The following is a 20,931-nucleotide window of genomic DNA, read 5'->3' as shown; positions in this document are numbered from 1 at the left end:
GTTGATAACTTTGATGCCAGAGCACAAAAAGACAAGATGACAGCGACAGACAGGTATCATCTGAATACATATTTATTAGATAAATATTAGGTTGTCACATCATCTAACTACATACAGTTCTGCAAGACTAAAAATCACAATTAGTTCCTTTATTTTCTGACCAGTTTAGAATATGAAATGATTGTACATACAATGTACACAATAGAGACAATGGCCACATTGCATGAATCACCTTAGATCGTTTCCTTTTTCCAACTGTTCATGATATCAAAAATTGTACAAACTATGGATTTGGTTACAATCTTCTGGACCCGCCCCTCTCCTGCCTCTTTAACCCTTCCCACGGTTTGCTTTGTAACCTTAGTCTTTTTTTGTCCTCTTTTTTAATTTTTTTTTTTAGCTTTAGCACCTCAGAGTATGCAGGTGACAGACTAGAACACTTAAGCTAAATATTACATGTAAAAACATAGCTGTCCCAGTTCCCCTAACAAAATAGGTAAAAGTATATTACAGAGGAGGGGGGTGGGGTGGGGGGACAAAACGTGGAGAGATACCCACAGACACAAACTAACAAGTTTCAGTTTCCATATTCAGCCACTTCCAGTAGAGGGGTTGCAAGCTTTTTTTTATTATTCTAAAGAAACAATGCACATTCCCAGGGAATACATTTCTGTTCACACGTCTCTATTTTCATTTACATATATATATACAGGCATCCATGGGACGTTTGATCTAGCCTCGACCCTGAACGCGGCCTTGCTCTCTGTGTCTTTTAAAATTTTATTTTCTCAATACATCCTTCCCCACAGAAATGGCCCTTTACTGTGATTGTGCATCTACAGATTTGGGGTGCGGTTTTAGACATTAAAAATATGTTATGGAGATGACTGACAAAAAAAAAGGAAACGTGGCAGTGTGTTGTTCGAAGAGGGATTATTTGAATGGATGTCTCTTTGTGACATAAATATGAAACAACATGTCAGTGAGCTGAACTGGAACAAATCATATTTTCTTTATGTATGTTTAAAACAATCTTTTTCAAAAGAAAACTATGGTGGTTAAATTAGCACAATGCTACATACAGTCGAAAGAAATTGGATTTCTAGCCTTACAGATTAATAAGAAAAACCAGTACAAAATAATTTACCAAAAAAGAAAAGGGGATAAAAACACATATGGTCTCGTGCTTTTAACATTTTCTATAACAAAAATATAAACAATATCATGGATTTCTTTAAAATATGGTTGTGATATATCTTTAAAATACCACTGTGTATTGACATTTAGCAACAATTATGATATCCACAGAGCTCAATAATTACGCTGATACCACATCTTATTTTGAAAAACCATCACTGATAAAATGTTTACATAAGAAGCCAACATGGATCCTTTTTCAGTCAGATACGTTTGAGCGTGAAAGAAAGTATTGCTTAAAAACTGAAAACAAGATGCGACATGATCCCCTTGAGCTGATCCAGATAGTGGGTTGGGGGTTGGGAATATAAAATTGCAACACCTGTCTGAAAACGACAGGTGGGAGACGGAGTGCACTGGAAGGAAAGTGACGAGAAAGCACTACGACCTGCAGGAAATAGCTTATGAGACATTTGGGCTGGTTTCCCAGCTGGTTACAAACAAAGTCAGTGGTTAGATGGTAGTTTGTTTTTGTTTTTTTGGGGAGCGTAACATGGCGGGTTAAGTCAGACGACTAATGATCAAAGGACAAACATTATCAAGATGATACAAAAATATTCACAATGATATTTACAGTACAATAGGCATTTCATAAAAAATAATACATTTGCATACTGAAAAGCACTCTTCTCAAAAAGTGAAATCGAAAACAAACGTGGCAAAAGTCTGCACCAATACTGCTCTAAAAACCACTTCTCTTTGAACAGCAGTGATGGATAAACTGTATTTGTCCTCCCCCTATATCTTTAAAATCCATATTACCAAACACACGCGCACACACACACACACACACACACACACACACACACACAGACACACACACACACACACACACTCACTCTCACACTTACACTCACTTTCACGCCAAGCAAAGACAAACATTTCCACACTCCTCCTTATTACTTTGGTGATGTTGAGCAGTTTCCCAAAAGAATTACGGATAGTTGAATTATGAAGCAACAACACAAACAAAACATAGTTGAAAAAATACATGAGAAATGTATCGCTGATATCAGCATTATCCCTTCAATGTTAGTGTTAAATAAATCGGACAAAAATCAAAAACAAAAATGCACAAACAAAAAAAGCAATGGAAACAGCAACTGATAAAAACTACTTTTTTAACCACTTGCAACAGCACTAGACAAGGGCTTGGCACACATGCACTTTGTAGACTAGGTAAAACAGCACATCATTTAACAGGGAGAGAGATGCAACGTTGCAGAAACGCAGACGACATTGGAAGGAGTCGTAGCAGGAAGCAGTAAATGTAGCAGGGTTGTAATAGGAACTCCAGTCTTTCATTCTGTACCTCTCATTTTCTTTATAATCACTCCTCTGTGCCCGAGGATGGTAACTATACAATGTGTGGAAGTGCAGGTATGCAATAAAAACTTTTTTTTTTTTTTTTTTTTTTTAATAGGGCCAAAATCTTCCCTGTTGTGTTTGACAGCCTTTAGGGAAATCGCTTTTTGTCAAAAATATGTTTGTATGAAATTGTGGAAAAAGTGGAAGCCAATCTTTCCCAAAATTTGTTTTTTTTAAATGCCAAAATTTCTGTTAAAAACATTTCATCAAGGACAGATATATATACTTTTTAAATTCATTTTTTTCTTCACAAAACAGTTTTCTGGTGTGTGTGGTGTTTTTTTGCATTGCCAAAATCTCTTGTGCTTTTAAATGATGTGTGGTGGACATACGACAAATAACCAGAGCAGGGAATGAAGCTGAGACACCAGTGAGTAGTGGCTTCTCAGTTCGGAATAACAACATGGACAGAATGCACACTGGCCAGACAGCGCAGTTTTTTTTCTGATTTTCTTGTACAGTGAATTCCTTTTTATTTTCAAAAGGAAACAAAAAATGAATTAAAATGCTACATGTAATTTATGCGCACAAACACCTGTGTGTAAAAAATCATAAACATATAAATTGAGTATAGCTGCACAGAGCACAAGTATCGCCACGAAGGATCCCGTCGTGTCTTTGAGTTTTAACCTCTTTCAGTCAATCTGCGCTGGCCGATGAAAACTGTACACGAGGAAGAAGAGAAAGGGAGTGCATCTTTGTGTTTGTCAAGTACTGAAACTGCAGGCAGTCAGAGAAGTTCATGTGTCTGAATTGCCTCAGTTATTTTCGAAAAGTGATAAAAGGTCGTCGTTGCTATTGCTGGGGAGGTCCGGTGGGTCTAGGTACGACAACAACTCGTCTGGGTTCGCAAGCTCTGGAAGAAGCTGTGAAAAAAAAAAAAAAGAAGAGCAAAATTGAATAAAGCAATCATGTCAGCTCAGATGATCCTACCTAGCTTTAAAAGCTACATCTGTGCACCAGGACTCACGTCTAGAGATGGCTCCGGCATGTCCGACCCCGCTTGGCTGTCCAAACTGCTTGAAGGGTTGAAGGCCAGGTCACTGTGGGGATGGTTGTTCGGACCAGGGTGCTGTTGTTGTTGCTGCTGCTGCTGCTGCTGTTGTTGTTGATGTTGCTGCTGCTGCTGTTGCTGAGGAGGTGGAGCTTGTCGCTGCGGCTGAGGAGGCCCGCTGTGGTGTAGCTGCTGCCCTGATTGGCTCCCAGGGTGTGGAGATGCGTGTAAGCTCTGCTGCAATGAACCGTGTGATTGGTCGTTGCCGGCAGAGTGAGGTATCTGTGAGGAGAGGGGGGGACATCAAGACACATTTTAAATAATGTTATATTGATGGAATGATTGTAAGATTAAGAGAATTAAAAGTCACTGTACTCATATCATTAGCCTATCATAACTTTTCGTTATTTTAAGGGGATACTTCAACATTTTTATTTCATATTTAAGCATCATTTTAATGATACTATTTCATTTTCTGACTCATTTATTTGGGGGGCTTCTGTTATCTTTTATACATAGGACAGCTGAAGAGAGACATGAAACGCTGGGAGGAGAGAGTGGGGGGTGACATGCAGCACTTGGCCGAGGTTGGACTTGAACTCACAACCGCTGCAATGAGGGCTTTAGCCTTTGTACACAAGGAGCATGAAGTTACCGCAAGGCTACCTGAGATGAAATATAATTTTGATAAGAATAATATGAGAAGATTGATACTTCTGTAAAAATTAAGTTGGAGCCTTTAGCTGGTTAGCTTAGCATGACTAGATAGCTTGACTAAGCACAAGACTGCAAGGCAACTAGCAAAGTCAGCAACGGTGCCTCGAACATCTCCATTTTAGTGTTTTTTTGTATTTTATTTTTAGATTGAACACAGATAACACATTCTTGCTTGACATCTTTGTTATGCTAGCCAACTGCTAGCTTCAGCAACATACAGTATTTCTTAAAAGACATAACTGTGGTATTAGTCTGTCATCATCTAAGTCCTAGAAAGTAGGAATTTTTCACACACACGTAAATAGACATGGCTTAAATTCAGAATGGTACAGTTAACTCACTGAGTCAGGCATATTGTGGGAGAGGGGTTTATCTTGGGTCATCAGGCTGTTGGGCATGTCAGGTGGGTGCGACAGCTGGGGACCGTGCATAAAATCATTCATCGATGTACCACCAGGTGTCCCATGAGGGAAATCGAAGTTCCCATGCCCCTGGTAACTGTTGCCTAGCACACAAAATATAAACAAAAAAACATATCAGCACATTTACTACAGTTATTTTCCGCTGATGTTGTAGTTTGATGAAAAAACATGAAAAGATGTTTTAATCTTTATTAAAGCATGGTGTATTTTTTATCCTACCTTGGCTGCCATATTCGTTGTTGTTGCCCCCTTGCTGAGATTGTAGTAACGGGTACGGCGAGGGTCCGGGGCCAAGCTGAGCTATCATCTCCATCACATTGGGCATGATCATTTGGCTGGGACTCATCGTTTTAAATCTCTTGGCGAGCGGTCCATCTGGATCCTCCTTTATATGGATTTCAGATTTGATAGCCACTGGTCGCCAACTACACGTTGGGTCTATGGTTACCTCCTCAAACTCCGAACTGGTGGAATGCAGAGGAAATTTCTCAGTATGACACGAGGACATAAAGCGAAATACCCATGAGGAGCAGGTCTGTTTCTTACTTACTTTTGAATTGCATTTAAGATTCCCCACATGTACTGGTCCACTTCCAGCCCCTCTAACAACGCTGTTTTACTGCGGAGGGGAGAGAGAAAGGTTTAGCATGCTTCTTGCATAGATTACTGTCATATCTATTGATGTGGGGAAAATTGTTTTGAAGTTGGATGAACTTACTTGCATACAGGACATCGCCATGTTCCCCGCTCACAGTTCAATTGTAAATATGATTCCAAATCAAAACACTGCGAGAGTAAAAAGAAAAAAAAAATCACATTTAGTGACGAGTACATGACATAATTCTTCTTTTGGGGGCTGTCAGTGAATGTCTTGTTGTGCTAACCTGAACGTGTTTGCAGTCATGACCTCTTGCTGGAAGCTGTATTCGCCGGAAGGTGATTGGACATTTGAGGGAAACTTTTATGGCCGTCTGCTCCACGCCGTCCTCTCCGCTGAGCGTCGTATTCCCCGATGATGCAGCTACACTGCTGAAGTTCCTCTTAACTTTAAGTCAGAAGGAGAAACATTAAGTGTGTAAGCAAGGACGCTGACAATGATGAGGACAATAGGGTGCTAAATTAGGCTTTTCCTGTACCTTTGGTTATGCAGTGCTCTGCAGGTAGAAGACGCTTTTTCAGTAAGCCCTGTAGCACTGATCGGACTGAAGGCCTGTGGACCAGCTGCAGCACAAACAAGTGGGACTGTAGGAGGAGAACATCTTTGTTATTAAACCTGATAGAGCCATTCATTTATTTTGGTCAGATCGTAGGAATTAAATACTAAAGGGAAAAAAAAGAAAGAAGAAATTTATACGGCTGTGTTTGGATTTATATAAACCTCTTTTTAGTAGTTCTCTCGGGAGTCTTGTACTCACACAGCAACAGGCAGTGACCGTGATCTGGATCGTGTTCCTCCCTGGCTGGCAGACATGTTTCAAGTGCAGGGGTTTATGGGAGGTCTTATTGTCGCCCCGCTCGATGGTGAGCGGTGTGGCGTTAACGCTAACTTGTACCGACGCAGGCCAGTTGGTGTTCATCTGTCGGTCTTCATGGTGGTAGCACTTGAACTGCAGCTCCAGGTCTGATCTGCTTGGACAATATAAAAAATATATATTTAAAAAATATTTTCAGTTTAAAAATCTTAATAAACCTTACAGGATTTCTCTGTGAAGCATAATATTACAAATGATATGTTTCAGATAAAAATGATGGCTAGAGTGACCTTCTCAAAGTGTGCTGGGAGAAGTAATTATTGATTTTTTTTCCTCCAGCAGCAGACAGTATGTCTACTCAACTTTTTCAATCTGCATGCCAAAGGTTTTGAGGAAAAGGAGAAAGCCCAGGGGTGCCCTACTCACTGATTCTTTTGTGAAGCTTAATTTTCCTTTTGAATCAGAATTTAAAAAAATCAGAGAGGCCAGAAGGAAAAACTAATGAAACAGAAAAAGAATAGAAAAGCTGGATCTAACACCTGTACATAAACCCCAACCAATATCCATAACCCTAACCCAAGTCCTAAGCACCCAGCTGTAATGATGATACTGTATGAAATGCCTTTTCCACAGACCAAAAAGTTCAAGATTACAATTGTCAAAAGGAACAAACGAAAAGAAAAAATCATCATTAAGATCCCACTTGAGAAAAAAAAAAAAAAAAAAAAAAAAGAGTACAAACATGATTGAATTACCTCCACATGAGGGTCTGGTGCACGGAGGGCCGTAAGTGGAACACGTGGTTGCTGACGGCCAGGTTATGCTCTAGCCTGAAGGGCTCTAGCACAACACCGTCCCGCACTGGGAACGTCAAACGCAGCTCTTCGTTGTGGTTAGCTATACGGATCAAGAAGAACCAAATCAGGCTCTTGTGATTTTTTAAAAATGAACAAATTCTCTGTGAAGAGTTCTTCCAGTTACTGACCTGGAGGAGGAGGGAGAGCGGTGATATTTGGTTTGATGTCAGGGGGGAAGGGGGGCTTCACGTCCTGGTTTGGCGACAGGTATGGGGGGATGTTACTTCCAGGGGTCATCGGAGGGGTCGGGTTGCCTGGCACTGGAGAGTGAGGGTAGTTTCCCATAGGTCTGGGTGGCTAAATTAAAACAATCAATAATTGAAACAAACGTTTACAGGACTGTAAACCGCACAACAAAGATTATAATCATGAGATAGAATTAAACTAAAACAAAAGAGGGACTTACCCCATTCATGTTCCCCTGGCTGTACTGATATCCACTTCCAGAGAAGTTATTTGTTTGACCATTGAAGGGGGGCTCTTGCTGTAATTTCAGAACACACATTAAAAATCGATTCAACCGACACCTTACGGTCGATATACTTCGACTAAATAGAAGTAATACTGCACCTTATAGAACTGTCCCATGGCACCGCTGGGTGGTGGGTATTGGCCCGGCAGCTGCTGTCCAGGCATCCTCTGGCCGGGGTAATTGGGGGATGGCAGCGGCCTTGAGGCGTTGGGGGTTGGGTACTGCCCCTGCTGGTTAGGGAATTGGTTGTTTGGTCCATACTGCTGCCCGCCATAGTTTGGCTGAGCAAGCAGAGATGAATTAGATTCAACATATACAGTAGGCTTACAGTTGAAAGTTAAGGTGTTGAATTCACATCTACTGTACTTACCTCCCCTGGGTATGGTCTTTTCATGCCCTGCATACCCATGCCTTGAGGCCGGGGTCCTGCATAGCCTTGCTGGGGCATTCTTTGGCCATGGGCTCCGAAGGGTCCCATACCTTGGCCCCTGGGCTGGTTCATTCCCATTGGAGGCCCGCTTATGTTTGATGCATTCATGCCTGCACCCATGTTCCCAGGGAGGGATGGAGGTCCACGGGGTCCAGGCTGGTTCATGAACTGGCTGTTGTACGCTTGGTTTGGTCCCATCTGAAAAGAGGAACTCATCTGGAAGAAGAAGAAGAAAAAATGTAAGCTTTAGGGAATAGTCTATCAGAAATCTTGAAAAACATACAAAGGAAAACATTTTCTTATCTGTAAAAGATATTCCCCTTCTTTACAGCTTTTGTTAGAACTAAATGTGGTATTTAACCATTAATTTTCCCAAATTATTCACACTTCACATTGATTAAGCCTTGTTAAAGAAAGGCCCTTCTGAGCTTAATATTCTGCAGAATACTGACTTTAACCTGCTGAGCAATTTGCAGTAAACGACAACTACTTAATATAAGGACACGTTCTATAACAAACAGATACTGTCACATGTTCCTGTTGTCGTACCGGTCCGTATTGGTTCATGTCCTTGTTTTGGGTTTCCTGCAGGGCGGCTACGGTGGCTGTAGCAGTGGCGGTTGCTGTGGCCGCAGCAGCAGCAACTGCGGCGGCGGCAGCAGCAGCAGCAGGCTGGCTGAAGTCCGAAGGTGGACGCGAGTGTGGGGGGAGGCCCATTCCTCCAGGGCCCGTGTTGGGTCCTCCGGGGTAACTGCCACAAAGCGTTGCGATTATTTCAACTGATTTGTCAGAGTTAATTCTTTGGGTACATTTGAATTGTTACCGTTCCACTTACTTCCCACCAAAGCCTCCCCCTCCGGGGTAGTTGGGTCGTCCGTACATGCCCTGCTGCATGTAGCCCTGGTTTCCGTTGCCTTTGTTTGGAAACTGCTGCTGAGGTCCGGTGAACTGAGGGGAGTTCATCCCGGGATTGTTGCCCGACATACCCGAGCCCATTGGGTTGCCCCCGGGATTCATTGGATTGTTGTTGTTGGCCATGTGGTTCGCCAACACCTGTTGGACCACGACACACAGATCGAGAAAAAATCAGAAAATGTTTGATGACATAAATCCATTACAACCTAAGTCTAACACCCGACCTAAAAAAAGATAACATGTACCAACACGTCAGAACTTCTATCAAGTATGAAGATCTCACCTGGCTCTGTGACGTGTTGGTGACCCCCCAGACAGTCGTCACCACGGACAGAGAACCTGGAGGCTGATTGGTGTTCTGTTGCCAGGGAACAGAGTCGTAAGGAAAAGATCCATCTCTGCAGGGGTCAAACAAAACACAACATGTTAGCAAAACACAATATATATTAACGAGATGATAAATATCCATAACTGTGATAATCCTCATAACTACATGTATGTTCTCTTCACATGCATAACCCCAAAACTTCATTACTTTATTAATTATTTTTACTTAACTTGCTTTTGTTGGAAGTCCAAATAAATCTCTGCTGCCCGGCTCTTCCTACATTACTATAAATTACTTTCACTGATAATGCCAGCATTTCTGTCCAGTGTCTACCTTTTTTCCTTCATTCACTTTTTTTTGGTCATTTTCTGTCACCAAATAAGAATAAAGTGCCATTTGTCACTGCACAAATATTTGCATGCATAATTGTAGATATTCACTGAATCATAAGTAAAAAGAAATGTTTGATTGTTTCATTGTTATGATTACTGTGTGGTAATATGAGCTTGTGAGGTACTGTTCTGTCCCAGGCTAGTCTGGCAGTTTTTCCAGGGCTTTCCCCTGAGCCTGTGGACCTGTTCCCCCACATACGGCGGTAAGAATACTGACCCGTGTGAGAGGCCGGGCTTCATGGAGCTCATTGGGGGCTGCATGGGCACTTTTCCTGGAGGCTCGTTCTGCCTGTTCTTCTGGTGACGGAGGAGGAGTAGACGTCCCAGCTCCTCACACCACGAGGACAGAAGAGCTGGAGAGTAAAGCAGAAGAAGAGTGCGTCAGTGCTGTGGCGCTGCTGTGAGAAATGACTGCAGAGGTTAACAGCTCTGTACTGCAGGTGCTGCAGAAACCTACGAAAGCTAATCATGAGAGAAGAGGAGGGCGGATGGAACAACAACTCAGGAATGGAGGCTTGTGAGCAAATTTGGACATTAAAATTGCACATGAATGAGAAAGTGCTAAATTATCTTTTGACAACTTCAAATGCCTTGACCTCATGTTAAAGATTTTACAGTTTTTACAGTTGTGCCAACTAAATAGTGGATTTCACTCATATGTACTGACAGGCTCTTGTTTGGTTGAGTCTGATAAATTAAAGATTAAAGTTTTTTGTTTTTTTTCTGGGTGTTATATTTTTTTCATGTATAAAAGTAATTTACCCCCAATATACTGTATATTTAAAATTATTTAATGAACCAAAAATATTGATCCAGCAAACAATCTCTAACAGATGTTTTTTTTTTCTTCTAATGTTTAAAGCACATTTAGAATATGTTGTATTATTAGTTCATTTACACGTCCAGTTTTGCAGTGATGAGCAGCTCTCTGAACATTTCAACAGGGACAAAGTTCACAGCTCACACAAATAAAATATAAGCCTCACACATAGACTTCCGCGGTTTCTATGGACTTATATCGTTCACTCAAATAACAAACAAAAGGCACCATTGCGCTGTATGATCAGCATCCACCCAGCATGTCACTGCAGCTCGTGGCCACTAGGGTTCACCCTGGGCCTGCGGATCAAGCCGCAGCCCCTTCCTTTATCTCCACTCGCCAACCTACCTTTCGGTTAGGTAGCTACCACAGAGAGCGTCTGATCGAATCATATGCTTTTCATCTGCAGTGCATGTTTTTGTACTGTGCCAACTACAAAAGATTCACTTTTTCTTTTTTAACCTCACTCCTTCTCCTCTCTCTCTCTCTCTCTCTCTCTCTCTCTCTGTGTCTGTAGCGTCAGACGAGAAAGGGAATATGGATTCAATCAAGGAGCAGGGCAGCCACCTCCTCTAATGATTCACAGCACTTCTAGGGCTGAGTGACTGAGGAGCGAGAAGGGATAAGTGTGTGTGTGTGTGTGTGTGTGTGTGTGTGTGAGAGAAACAGAGTGCTTGGTGACTTCAGCTGTGGTTTTGCGCAAAAAGCCACGTCAATATGACAGCAGTCAGTGCAGGCAGATCCACCCTGCTGCCACATGCAAAGACGGGCCGAGAGAGAGCGAGAAAGAGTGTGAAATAGAGAGAGGGGGAGATAAAAAATAAAAAAAAAGGCTAAGTGAGTCAGTAAGAGAGGAGACATCAGGCTAATGGGGCTGATGGGAGGGAGGAACAAACAAAAGCTTCTGACTCCCATCACTAACATGGCAACCCAGAGATTTGACCACACATGGCTGCCTGCAAACAGACATGCAAGTGAGGAAGGATGCCGCTTTAGCTCACATTTGCACAACAACACAGGGGTAAAATAAATGGGACACAAGATGAAAAAGGATTTTAGTGTCGACACACAAACGCACACCTTCCTCCACTCAGAGCATCACATCCCCAAACGGCACCTCCTTTCCTCTCCTCTCCTCTCCTTTCATTTGAACACTGAGCACACCAGCCTCGCTCTCTGTGTAAAGATGAGGGCTAGAATACAAAAGACGTGTACAGATGGTGCCAGCAGTCTCCCTCCTGCCTCACCCTCCCTCCCTCCCTCCCGCTCCTTTAAAAGCAGCACGGGGCTCAGGCGCAGAGGCAGCTGGGTTTTTTTTTTTTCTTCCCTCCTTCCAACCCCGCTCATGCTCCCTCTCTTTTTCTCTCCCCCCCCTCCTCTCCTCCTGTTCTTGGCAAGACAGGTGCCAGGAGACAGGCTGTGCCGCTCCTCAAGAGCATTGATCTGACTTTGCTGTGCTTCGGTTGACGGATAAGGCCTCTCAGGTGCTCCCCCCCCCCACCCTCTTAAAACATCAGACCAGCAGGTAGATGCACAGATTTGTAGTTTGGTTTTAATCAAATACGACCTGCTTTAAGTGTGGCTAATAGGTTTACGAGTTTCAGATCCATGTTAGAACCTCCTGCAGTGTTTTTAGCAGCACCCCCACCCTCTTCCACTTAGACCCCCTTCTGATGGAGTGAGTTTTCAATTCAAGGGGCCTGGCAAGCAGCCAGCATGTTACAGCTCAATTAGGTCCCATTATTCTCCTCCAACAAGGGGTAACTTGCACTTCTAGTATGTTGATAAACATGTCCCCGCAATTTATGCCCCAACAGTGTCACGGTGACTGTCTGGCAGTAAAGGGAATATATCCTGGTTTCACACAGGAGGACGACATCGACAGCCGCAGGACAAAAAAAAACAAAAAAACACAACAGCGATGAAGCCAAGCAGAGAAATGACAATACAACATGAGGCAAGAGAGCAAAAAAAAGAAAAAAAAAGAAAAGAATAGAGGGGAGGACCTGTGCTGCCACTTAGAGAGGAGTTATCCAACCCCACCATTAGATAAAGAGCTTATCACTGCACAAAATTACCACCTCCGCGGAGCACCGTCCCGTTTAAGGAGAGACAAACAGTCATTGACTCAGAGGACGAACTTCAGGTTTGAAATGACAGGATGAAGAACAGCCATTATGTCACTCCCCTCCTTTAAGTCTCTACTGCGCAGTTGTTCCAATACTGATGCTGATCAAAATACCAATACTGGAATTAGTACTGGTATTGGTATTGATACAGATACTTGTATTGTTTGCCACTTAATGTGTGTATAGTTTATTCAATACTAACTAGTGAATAGTTGTACATGTACCGTTAATGGTTTCAGTACTGATAAAAATATTGGTATCAGTAATGAAATACTGCTATCTAACAGTCTAATACTTCCTACAATGCAATCTCAGGTATCAGCCATAGCTTTCACTCAATACAATAACTTATTATGTCTCCCCGCATCAGTTTCAGGAAGGATAAATTGCTATGGTGAAATCCCTCGTCTCTTCCTCCTTCTCCATCCCAGCATCTCTCAGGACATTGTGGATAATGAATACAAAAAGGATTACTGTTTTTCCTCTCCTCTCCTCCCACAGACGGCCCTTCAATAGACTCATCTGTTTCCCTCCCTGAGAAGAGCCAAAAACCAAAAAACCGGTGACAACTGTCTTTGCTGTAGCTTTTCAAAATCACAACAACTGTTCTGGAGTGAATCAATCTGCCGTTTGGTGCTACAGATCGTCTTTTTGCTCTGTTTACATTTTGTCTCCCTGGCGGCTAGGGGTCTCTGTCTTCCATAAGGAGGGGAGCCGATCCTGTTTGCCTTGTAGAGAGTCCCAGGGGCACCGGCTGAGTCTGAGCCGTATTGATATTCTGGTGCTCAGCTGTGCAGCCTGATGGTCAGCCATGGCGAAGGGCGGTAAACGCATCTGCTGGGACGAGATGGGTGGTTCAGTAGTCGAGCCCGCAGCTTCCAGCTCCACTCTCTGTCATAAAGCCCGAGGGAGGCATGACAAATGACGGGCACCACATCCCTGACAGTTGTTCAATGCTCTTTCCAATGGTAATGCTTCCCCCACCCCACCTTTCACCGCACATACAGACAGGAGGCAGAGAGATAAACTGTGCTGATTAAATGCCTTCGTTCTGTCCCTTTTTGCCAAAACAAAAACAAACAGCCTCTTGATTAAAGAGTGAGCTAACACAACAGCAAAAATAACTTTCTTTCTCACTTGCAGAAGCGAATTTGGTTTCTGTCCCTGCTGCCTCAAAGACTATGATTGTCCTGTTTCATTCGCCCAATGGAGGTAGGAATTTTAAAAAAAAGTCAATACAACAGGAAGCAAATTGAAAACAAGGAACAGCACAAGTTAGAAAAGCCATTATCACAACAAACCTTTAGATAAAAATATCCCAAGCCAGACTTTCTTAATTTCACTGATTTGACAAAGTAAGAATATATATATATATATATATATATATATATATACACACACTGTATATATACACACTGTATATAGATCCACCGACTTTAGACTTATTATACTACGTCTGTCTACAGGGTGGTGTATATTGGCACCATTTTCATGTGTCACGACGTAGGCTTGATAATGTAAAAGAGTGTGATACATTTGTAAGATTAGAGTAAATGATGTATTGCTTCCTTCTGGCTGTTTTATATGTCTGTTCTCTTTTTCACTTGTAATATGTTCCAACTTCTCCACTCTTAGTTTCTGTCGTTACACGGCGTGGAAGCTTCCAATAACAAACAAGCAATTTGAAACACTGTCATCTAGTGGTCAGAGGTATAAACACAACAAAACTATGAATTGCTGTAATTAATCTCTGCATGACAACCATAGATTAAAACCTGATACATATTATTATTATTTTTTCTTTCGGAATGAAAATACAATTGCAAAATATAATTTTGTCACAACCCTATTGTATACTGCTGAGCTATAAACAACGATGTGCCCAAAAAACTGCGATTCCTCAGTTGTCCACTTGGGGCAGGCTGTAAAAGCACAGGAAGCCCCTTTATAACCAATGAGAAAATGTCCATTATCATGGGAGAAATAAACACCTTTACAGCCTGGTACTAACACATTTGGTCTTAATAGCTCATTTTATTTATTGGTCCAACCTGTACTGTGGCTGACTGTTTTAAAAAAAATCATCTGTTTTAAATATATTAAGGCACAATTAAGGGCATGGCGGATCTGACAGGTGTGTGTGTTGTAGCTCTTTGCCAGGATGCCGACGAGCCTCAGCTGAGTAACCAAAAAGGTAGTGAGAGACAGCATTTCCTTTATGTCGATTGCCATTAATTGGCTTCAAAACTCATAAACCAATGGGTGACATCACTTAAACTACATCCATGTTTTATACAGTCTTTAGTTTAAACCTATGAATAATCAATTAACTAAGGAATAGCTCCTATAAAACTGCTGGAAGAAGGTGACATAGATTATTCTAAGGAAGGGGTGAAGTGCTGTTCAAAACTCTTCTGAACCCTGTTGTAATGTTGAAGGTGGAAATAGAAATGCTTGGGCGAGCTGTCCCTTTAAAACAAACAAACAATAAATGCACCCTGTGTAGTATAGTGACAAGGTAGGGCTGTAAAAACAACCTGTAGGACAAGATTACCCTAAAAAACACGACATGAACGGCTCTGATTTAAAGGTCACTCCTGCACTTGCTGCCTGCTCCAAAACACTTCCCTCCGTTCATCTTTTTATCCCTTGCCTCCCTCTGGCTTTCCCTCCGTTTACTGGCAAGAGGAGTGTAGAGGAGGCAGTATAGGTAAGATGCCAAGAGCTCTTATGATCCTCGTCCCTTCCTCCCCTCCCTCTCCGCTCGGTATCTAATAGACACCTGCTCCCTTGTCAACCCTGGTCTCCCCCACCTGGCGTCAGCCCACATGGCTCGGCCACTACAATGCCCCAACAAACACACAACAACACATCCAGTCACCACATTATCAGCGGTCATCCACAGTTATACCCACATTTTCTGCAAAACAAGAAGTCCAATTTCTTGCACTAAACCTGTCGAAAAAGATTCACAAGCCCCCAGACGGCTTGTTTGAAGACTTTTAGCCAGAAGGGCTGAAAGGAGAACAAAGACCATGAGCAAACTAACAAGAACAGCTTTAGTGGGGCTGCGCTCTTCAGTTTCTGAGGGGGGCTCTATTCACATTCTACCCTCCCTCTACCCGCTTTGGCCAGAAAGGTTTGAATGGACACAAGCCTCCTGCAGGCCAAAGTCAATTAAAATAAGAGAGAGTCTTGGGAGCTGTAGTATCCCTGGTAACTGAAAGCACCTAAAAGGCCATGCAAAACAGCCATGCTCAGTTGTAGCCAAAGAATCCCTCGTGTAGGCTTCTTAGAGCAGTACACATCCGATCTTTCCCTTATTACATATTGATAATTGTATGAAAAACTTGTTTACAGGACATTGCTCAGCGGAAATATCCCGCGAAAAATACAGATTAGGTCATAAATCATCTCCCTCTCTGCCTCGCCTGGCAGCAATCAAACTGCTCTTTGTCTGTTCACAGATGCCTCAAATTGTCCATGAATGCCAATTTGATAATGAAATTGAAGTGACTCGTCAATCATTCAGTCTTTTAAACGAGCGGGGATAACAGGTTCTCAACCTGTCGAGACATGACAGACAACAAACGTGCAACTAGTTTATCCATGGAAGGATAATTAACACATGGCTCACATCTTAGCTCTCTGGTCGCCCTCTTATTTCTTCCAACACTTCTGCACAAGAGCTGACGTGCTAACAGGCTGTTGTAAAACTAAGTCTGTAAACCGACTTCATTAGCTCGAGACTTTAAAGTTGCGTGAGTCATTTGGCGACATATATCAGGGTGAGTGATGTTTTCAGAAAGCTGATGAAGTGGGAAGGACGTGTGAAGTGGGAACACGTGAATGTCATGGCTGCCATGTGGCGTCAAAATGTGACATATTTCCCCTGAGGTTCCTTATACATACGCAGCTTAGAAGCTATTTCATTAAGAGAAAACAAGTTGAAAAAAAAAGACTTCAGTGAGAGTGAGTGTTAAGCAGAGGAGAAGGGAAAAAAAAGTTGCATTATGAGGATTAAAAGCGCAAACAGTTATAAAACAGCTCGACTATCTAGGCCAGACAGCAGCGTCCTGTCTGCACCTCATCTTTGTCTGCTGCTTTTTTCTCTTCTCTCTTACATTATTTCCTCTCTCTGGAAAGTCGGGAACGTTGGAGTCTTGTCAATGAGTACTTAGGCCCGTTGCCTCATGGGGAGCCAGACTTGCTGGCTAGGTTTTATGGCCCATTTCAGAGCTGCTCCAGCTTAAATACAGCCTCCTGCTGGCCACATGGCCGCAATGTCGTGCCATGTCCATCCGGCAAAGAGGAGAAGAGGGGGGGGGCGAGGGGGGGGCACTTGGCTTTGTGCCGAAAAGGTTTTACTGAGGCCACAAGCATATGTGGCCATGTGGAGGCAAGCGGCGCGAGGAGAAAAAGAAAAAGGCTGTGGATTTGGTGTTTCTGGGTTGTTGTTCTGACATCCTGCACTCTTTGTTGCTAAATCAAAAACCACTAAAGACAGCACGAGTGACAGATTGAAAAGCTGTCCCTTATTCCTCTTAAATTCCCACGTCTTCTGTCGTAATAACTTCAGGATTAAAATATTCCGCTATAACCTCTTTGCGGTGCAAGTTTCTTTCTATAAACACAGAAAATTGCAGGATTTCGGAACAACAATAAACCTGTCAACGAAGACATTCATCCGCAAATAAAACCAGTGTTAGCAGATTCCAGATGAAGATTACGACGTATATCTTGAACTAAAAAACACTGGGCACTAACTAAATACCCCACAAGAACCAGGTACAATACATGCCACAACCACACAATGATTTATGCAGATTTCATCACTACGACTGACATTTCTTGGTCATGATAATACAGGCTACAAACCTTGTGCCAGTAAGCAGGCCAGTGCTTAAAAAGATTATCTGTCCTGGCACATGCAACAAATCTCTTCATTAAAATCAGGGCACGTCATTCAGGGTCTCTGTAAAGCACGAGGGTAAAAATCTATAGAATCTCTACCCCCTGGTGTGAATTAATTCCTTATGCATTAAAGCCAAACATCCCCCTTAACCAACATTTAAATCGTCAATCTGTCACTGTACGACGCTCCCGGCCACATTAAGCAGATTTGAGTAAAACTCCTCCCAAACCTAAATCTTTATTTGTTCACTCTAGAGCCAAAATCTGGTAACAGTATGTCAAAATGTGAGGTCAGGTTTGGGTGCCACTGTAGCCACATATTCATCATGTGCTATGACATTACGAAGAGTTTTCCCACTAATTTACAAAGCTAAAACAGCACAGCATGCGTTTGAAAATGTGTGATCCGTTGTTTAAAGCATACATGATCTACATTTAGGGAGCAAGACACTATGGGACTAATTGAAGACAAATTTAACTGTAAAACACCTAACACTGATTGTTTAACCTGAGAACCCTAAGGCTTCTGAATCTCTGCACTCTACACAGTGAGTCCGGCTGCTCCAGCACACAGATTGTTTTTTTTACACTGGACTCCTGCAACCAGATAATCAGCGGAGCAGACCTGCAACGAAGCAGCTTACAGGAGCCAGACAGTTTCCCTATGCAACAGGCTGCTATTAACCATGGCCCAGCCTTAAGCCCTCGTCTACAATGATACTAATTAACCACGGAGCAGATGTGCCTAGACTCGTGCCCACCTCAGGGTGCTGGGCATTGGCTGGTGGTGTCATGGCGACATACGCTGGTGGCTTATTCACCTGTGACCTTCTCACAGTGGGCCGGGGATCAGAGCCTCTCTTTAGAGATACAGTATAGGCATAGACTCTGGAGGGGCCGGGGTCAGGTCACGGCACCCCTCAGTGCTCATTAGAGAGATCCATATGTGCAACAGGGCAGGGTTTCATTAAAGGCTGCCTCATGACAAACAGACAGGACAGAGAGGGAAACAATAGAACTACAAACCAGATCTTTTCAAACAAGATGACCGGACAGTTTATATGACCCAGTTGCAAACAATAGTAATTTAATCATGCGTTTATATGTTTATTTTTTTCATGGTACAATTCAATTCAAAAAAACTTTTTTTTATCCCGGGGGGCAAAATGAATGTTTGTGTTCACTGTGAATTCACAATGAATTTTTCAGTGTTGGTTTTTCTAATCCTATTTTATGTATTCCTATAATATAAATTATAACGTGTTATTTGTCATGGGAAAAACAACTGAACAGAACATTGATTTTTTTTAAAACTCTGTTTCCCATTTCTCAGTTAACAAATAATAAAATGTTGAGCAATAGCACATTTCATATCCCCAACTTCTGTTATTTTGTCATTGTTTATGACAGTCTTTGTCACATGTTTATTTTAGTAGTCTCTTGAGTGCTGGTTGTTCCAGTTATCTTACATTCAATGATAAAAGTTATACCAGATTATTCTGACCTCCCAACCTCCTTTTTCTCTCAAAAAGAGAATATAGTTTGAGGGACTGATATAAAACGAAGCATAAACATATTTTTTTTTAATAGCTTCAATGAATGACGAGGTTGAACTATGGTGCAGGCAAAATGATAAAAACGATGTGTGACATGCTTCATACGGTAAAACTCCAACAGACAACACAAACAGCGGCAGCCACACAGCGTCCTCTAAATGACCAACCAAAAAGCAGATCTGATGTCATTCCATGTTCAGTATGGGTACACAGTCCGATGTGAGGACTTAATGTACAGTAAGCGCTGAGATGAGGATGATTGAAGTGATTCAGCCAATGAGAGTATGAGTCTCCTGAGCAGCACTTAAAACACACAGTAAAGTACCTGAGTCAGACTGACACCTCCTGCAGCAGCTGGTTTCTGTAGGGTTCAAATTTTACATTTTACTGGACTTTACACACATTTCTAAAGATTTTCAGGAAATGACAGATATGTGTTGGAAAGTTTCTCCCTGATCAAGTATGAGTAGATGGATGAGAAATCAGGTAATAACTCACAAACTGTCTAAAAACCTACTCAAAAGGGCAGAGAAAAGGTTGAATACAACTCTACCATAGATAAGTAAAATTGAGGATATAATAGAACTGCATGTTAAATACGTTAAATAACGGTGTCATGGTACAAAATGATGATCACAAACAGTTCAAGTGGTTAAAAGACGGTTGATTTATAGTAAGGAAATCAATTGCAGGTATTTCTGGCTGCCACATGGCACAATATCCTCTACACAGTAACACTTTATAGACTTCACAGAGGTGTTATAAGTACTCAGTTATGTTCTTGTTCTCCATTTTAAAGGTTTAAACTCTGTTAAAACGGGGTCAGCCTGTTAAAACCACCAACGTAGAATTTGAAGCCAACCGAAACACTTGAAACGCCAAACTCGCACCACTTAAAAAACATTGGTCTGTCAATAGTGGATGAACTATTATTTTTTTTAAATATAACTGCCTTAAAAACATCAAGCTGCTTTCTTTCTTTTGACATATTTACTGGCAAGGTATCCTCTTTATTTTCAATCTTGTCGAAAATATGACCCGATACAGAAGTGTAACCCTTCCACAACATGACAGTCCTTTGACAAATGCATCCAAAACTTGATCGGTTTGATCGACCTTATCACTGCAGTATATCTGCTTATTAAAGAAGCAGTACGGCCTTCCTTACTATGCGTCTTCACTCATTGTGTAGCCCTTCATCTTCAAACTTTTTGGATGTTCCATTATAGACAATGATGGGCAAGTAGGTTTCACCAAAGTTGATTACTTAAGAATTATCTTTTTTATTTCATGTTATTATGTCATAGATGTTTTAAATCATTGGAAGAATAAATCCTATGTCCTATAATACATTTACAAAACTTTCATTACTGTCGATGCCTCAGTTTTCCAGTTTCTCTCTCTTCACTGGTTACAGCGGCAGACCTCCCTTGTGTATCACTTCTTCCCAACTTTGTTCATAACACATTTAAAGGATCCTTTACAGGAAGTGACTCCCTCTTACAGTAGATCAAGTTATTGCTTTCCACAGCTCGGCACTCTAATGCTCAAAAACAAAATGACCACACCTGGCATTTCAGTGCAATTTTAAGACTCTGATGATCCAAATGTTGATCATCAAAGATGACATTAAACTTTCACTAAGGACATTCCACAATTTGTCCCCCAAAACTGAAACACATCTGCATATTATATTGGTTCTCCTTTTATAAGTCGAAAACATACATGGCCCTTTTAAACTATAATGGCCTCCCCTTAATTTATAAAAAAAAAATCAGTCATTACTAGCTCGAAGGAGTATTTGTCATGTTTTGAAATCCACAATATCATAAGATTGCAAGACCATATAAATAACAGATTAGTATCATAGAAACCATCTTTATTCGTGACTTCATAAAAAAAAACACACACACATTCCCTCCCATTTAAAAGTAGTTTACACTGGGTT

The 20,931-nt window shown here is 41.8% G+C and overlaps 1 protein-coding gene across 5 annotated transcripts in view; it reads right to left on the bottom strand.

Annotated features, from left to right (window-relative positions):
* Positions 1–56: 56 nt before the first annotated feature.
* Positions 57–20,931, bottom strand: part of LOC306817232 (zinc finger MIZ domain-containing protein 1-like) — a 110,611-nt gene continuing 89,736 nt past the window's right edge. For 2 of the 5 annotated variants that reach the window (XM_079333953.1, XM_079333955.1), the window contains 18 exons: positions 9,782–9,917; positions 9,128–9,242; positions 8,765–8,982; positions 8,479–8,680; positions 7,870–8,145; positions 7,598–7,780; positions 7,434–7,511; positions 7,156–7,324; positions 6,926–7,067; positions 6,114–6,327; positions 5,835–5,940; positions 5,583–5,743; positions 5,417–5,484; positions 5,249–5,317; positions 4,918–5,162; positions 4,618–4,781; positions 3,536–3,841; positions 57–3,431 (listed from right to left, as the gene is read on the bottom strand). In XM_079333953.1, the coding sequence (XP_079190079.1) occupies positions 3,324–3,431; positions 3,536–3,841; positions 4,618–4,781; positions 4,918–5,162; positions 5,249–5,317; positions 5,417–5,484; positions 5,583–5,743; positions 5,835–5,940; positions 6,114–6,327; positions 6,926–7,067; positions 7,156–7,324; positions 7,434–7,511; positions 7,598–7,780; positions 7,870–8,145; positions 8,479–8,680; positions 8,765–8,982; positions 9,128–9,242; positions 9,782–9,917 (2,960 nt within the window). In that variant the 3' untranslated portion in view covers positions 57–3,323. Of the gene's footprint in view, positions 3,432–3,535; positions 3,842–4,617; positions 4,782–4,917; positions 5,163–5,248; positions 5,318–5,416; positions 5,485–5,582; positions 5,744–5,834; positions 5,941–6,113; positions 6,328–6,925; positions 7,068–7,155; positions 7,325–7,433; positions 7,512–7,597; positions 7,781–7,869; positions 8,146–8,478; positions 8,681–8,764; positions 8,983–9,127; positions 9,243–9,781; positions 9,918–19,308; positions 19,345–20,931 lie in introns of all 5 variants that reach the window. The other 3 variants (XM_079333951.1, XM_079333952.1, XM_079333954.1) reach the window with 3 other exon arrangements.

The sequence above is a fragment of the Symphodus melops genome (assembly GCF_947650265.1).
Source record: "Symphodus melops genome assembly, chromosome: 21".
Taxonomy (NCBI): Eukaryota; Metazoa; Chordata; class Actinopteri; order Labriformes; family Labridae; genus Symphodus; species Symphodus melops.
The sequence above is the reverse complement of the archived record's forward strand: the minus strand, read 5'-3'. Positions and strand labels throughout refer to the sequence as shown.